Source organism: Priapulus caudatus, unplaced genomic scaffold (assembly GCF_000485595.1).
Source record: "Priapulus caudatus unplaced genomic scaffold, Priapulus_caudatus-5.0.1 Scaffold394, whole genome shotgun sequence".
Lineage (NCBI taxonomy): Eukaryota > Metazoa > Priapulida > Priapulimorpha > Priapulimorphida > Priapulidae > Priapulus > Priapulus caudatus.
The window spans coordinates 85,068-88,559 of NW_014577455.1; the positions used below are offsets into that span (position 1 = coordinate 85,068).

At 43.7% G+C, this 3,492-nt stretch overlaps 1 protein-coding gene across 1 annotated transcript in view; it reads left to right on the forward strand.

Moving 5' to 3' along the window:
* Positions 1–3,492, forward strand: part of LOC106809885 (solute carrier family 28 member 3-like) — a 28,286-nt gene that overhangs the window by 10,474 nt on the left and 14,320 nt on the right. Inside the window, exons 4-6 of the mRNA XM_014813121.1 lie at positions 397–591; positions 1,091–1,252; positions 1,535–1,660. Coding sequence (XP_014668607.1) covers positions 397–591; positions 1,091–1,252; positions 1,535–1,660 — 483 coding nt within the window. The remainder of the gene's footprint in view (positions 1–396; positions 592–1,090; positions 1,253–1,534; positions 1,661–3,492) is intronic.

Here is a 3,492-nt window from a genome sequence, read left to right on the forward strand (position 1 = left end):
TCACACACACACACACATGCACACACACACTCACACACACACACACATGCACACACACACACATACACACAGCCACACACACGCAGGCACGCACGTACGCAAACACACACAAACGCACACAAACACACACACATATATACACACGCACGCGCATACTCTCGCTGACCTGAACCATAACTCTAACCCTAAACGTAGCTCTGTTCCTAATCATAACTCTAACCTAAAACAGCTCTGTACTGTTATCATATACATACACACACACACACACACACACACACGCACACACACACACACACACACACACACACACACCATAGGGTGGCGTAGCACTTGCGTCGATGTTCATCCCATTTTGATTACAGCATTGTTTCACGTTTGTGTGTGTGTACTGTGTAGGTGAGATGGAGACCAGTTCTGTGGGGATTGGTACTGCAGTTGATATTTGGAATTCTTATCCTACGAACTCACGCGGGTTTCGTCGTCTTCAAATGGTTTGGTGACGTCATCTCAATTTTCCTCTCTTTCTCCGACGCGGGCGCCTCTTTCCTATTTGGAGATCCTGAATTCCTGGATCATTTCATCGCTTTTCAGGTGAGCCGGCCTCAATAGCATAGTCATTCAACGTTCGCTTTTCTAAACAGACTTTAAGAACCCGAGCTCGTTGTAGCTAATATATACTTAAAAACGTAGAGGTCGTACTAATGCGTCGTAACGTGTACGTAAGTTTCATAAGCGATACTAACAGTCCAGAGAATAACGGCTTCATAACACGGTGATTCCAAATTTAAATAACGATGTTATTAGTAACTTATTACCATGCATGCCGATTGGGTGTTTCTGCGTCGCGTTCGTAAATATCACAATAAATCATGGAGCGTTGTCCGTTGTCGCAATTTAGATGTTCGTGACTCAGAACTCCTCTTAATTTCGTTGGAACGCTGTCAAGCATTGTTGATTTGATAACGCATGTGTGAATACTAATGTGTGACGTCGGATATAAATTACACATTTGCTTTTAATAGACATGCATGAATTAATACGTGAGTTGCTACAGTATGCGAAGACTTCTTTCTTTCAACCTTCCACTCAGGTCCTCCCAGGCATCGTGTTCTTCAGTTCGGTCATCTCTGTACTGTACTATCTGGGAGTGGTTCAGATAGTGATCACCAGCATAGCCTGGGTCATGCAGAAGACGTTGACAACAACAGCAGCAGAGTCACTTAATGTCGCCGGCAATATATTCATGGGATTGGTAGGTAATAGTTGCAGTTATATGATATTGCTATATGCTTAGTGCAAGGGCTGTGGTAAATTACTAAGGAAATGCATCGTTGCAAATTATGTCAAATATGTCCAAGTATATTTTGACTGGCCCCATGGTCCTCTAGGAACGAATACGGTTATGTAGGCACATAAATTTACGCAATTGTTAAATTCGGATACTTATTAATTTTAGACCATCGCATTAACCCCCACCCTAGTCGTAGAGAAGAAGAACATTTCTACAATTTCACTTGTGTCTCTTCACTTGCAGGCGGAGGCTCCATTGTTGATCAAACCTTACATAGGAATCTTGACGCTGTCGGAGCTTCACGCAGTGATGGTGGGCGGACATTCTACCATTGCAGGATCAGTTATGGGCGCATATATTGGCTTTGGGGTATTACACCATCGTTATGACTGCCTACATGCATCTGCAACGCGCATTAAAGGGTGTGTGTTCTATTGGCGCTCATAACCAGGCATGTTGCGCCACTTGCTGGTTATACAGGATTATGAGTATTTTTATTGTGATATCTAGTAGTTTTATGAAGGAGAGACCGCTACGACTGGTGGAAGATGGGTTGATTTTGGTGAAAGTTTGGTGCGACCTACAATTTTCAGAATGGTGCAATCCAGGGCACGCCTCCTTTAAATCGTTTACAAGAGCTCCCTTAAAACGACATTCCCCCTATATCCATCAATATTTAGCAGTCATTGGTTCCGTAACATGTTGAGGACATTTAATCTGCGTAATGATTGAGAAGTAGTGCTATGCAGTAGCGGAGCAGCGCGTATCATTCCAGGTAATACAGGCGTTTTTCACGTGGGCTATCCCTTTGTTTTAACAACCTTCTCGTTGTATTGGCTGGACGTGTTTTTTAAAGTGTAGATAAGGAAGCCCTAATGTAATGGTACGTGTTGAGCTACCGTCCTTGGTCCCGTCACATTCACCGAACGGGGCAAGTGCAAATTTTATTACTATGTCTTACCGAGTTAAAGCCATAACGCGTTTATCTTAAGGCTAGGCACTTCTTTATAATTACCCATAGGGCTAGCATAGGCCCTATATAGGGTGAGTGTAATGAGGACAGTGTAGAAAGAAGGGAAAGAAAGATAGGGTGTTGTGAATAACTAGAGATGTAAAAGAGAGACAGAAAGCGAGTTATGTAGAATTTAAGAAAAAAAAAGTATGTGGCCAATTGCCGTAGTCGGAGAAGTGTAGCGAGTGTGAGGGATATTGATTGGTATCCAAGCATGAGCAGTGAGAATATGTGAACGTATCACGCCCCCCCCCCCACTCCGAGGTCGGAGGGACCGCATGCGCGTTCCCAAAATCTCCGGTAAAGGGGTATTTTTCGCGCGACAAAATCCGGCCCAAAAATTGTTTAAAAAAAGGGGTGTATTTGACTTTTCACCCGGAGATTTCTTTAAAAAAGGGGTGTTTTTCTTCTCTCTCTTTCATCTTGAATATCATAGAAAACTTTATCAAATCCCGGGATACACACACACACACATTAGACATCAACACACACACACACACATTCACACACACAGCACACCTGCTCGCACACACACACACACACCACACACCACACACACTACGACATCACACACACATCATAACCCACACACACCCCACACACACGGCCAACACACACACACACAATGGCCACACACACACACACACGGTACTCACACACACAGTGGGGTTTGTCCGCACATCAGCACACGCCGTCGCGACACATACAGATCACACACACACCACATCAGCACACACATCAGCACACACACTACATGCACACAACGACAAGCACACACATCGATTTGCTTGTGTGTCTGATTACTCCGTCTTACTACTCACGCTGGAGCGTTAGGATGAATTGCTTATCACGCGGGCATGAAAGAATGTACAGTGAAATTATGAAACGCGCTATAGATAGAGGTAACTGCAAATAACGCACACACAATGCACAATCACACTAACTAACACATGTATCTACACACACATCACACACCACACACACACACACATCACATCAGCAGTGTGATTCGCCACACACACAACACACACACACACACATTCAACAACAGGACACACACACATGCGCTACAAGAAACCTCATCCTATTTTTAATCGGCGATTAATAAACCACTGTTTCTGAATGGCTGGTAATTTATATCCGCCTTAAATTCCATTTAATATATCGCGATTAAAAACTCACTGTTCCG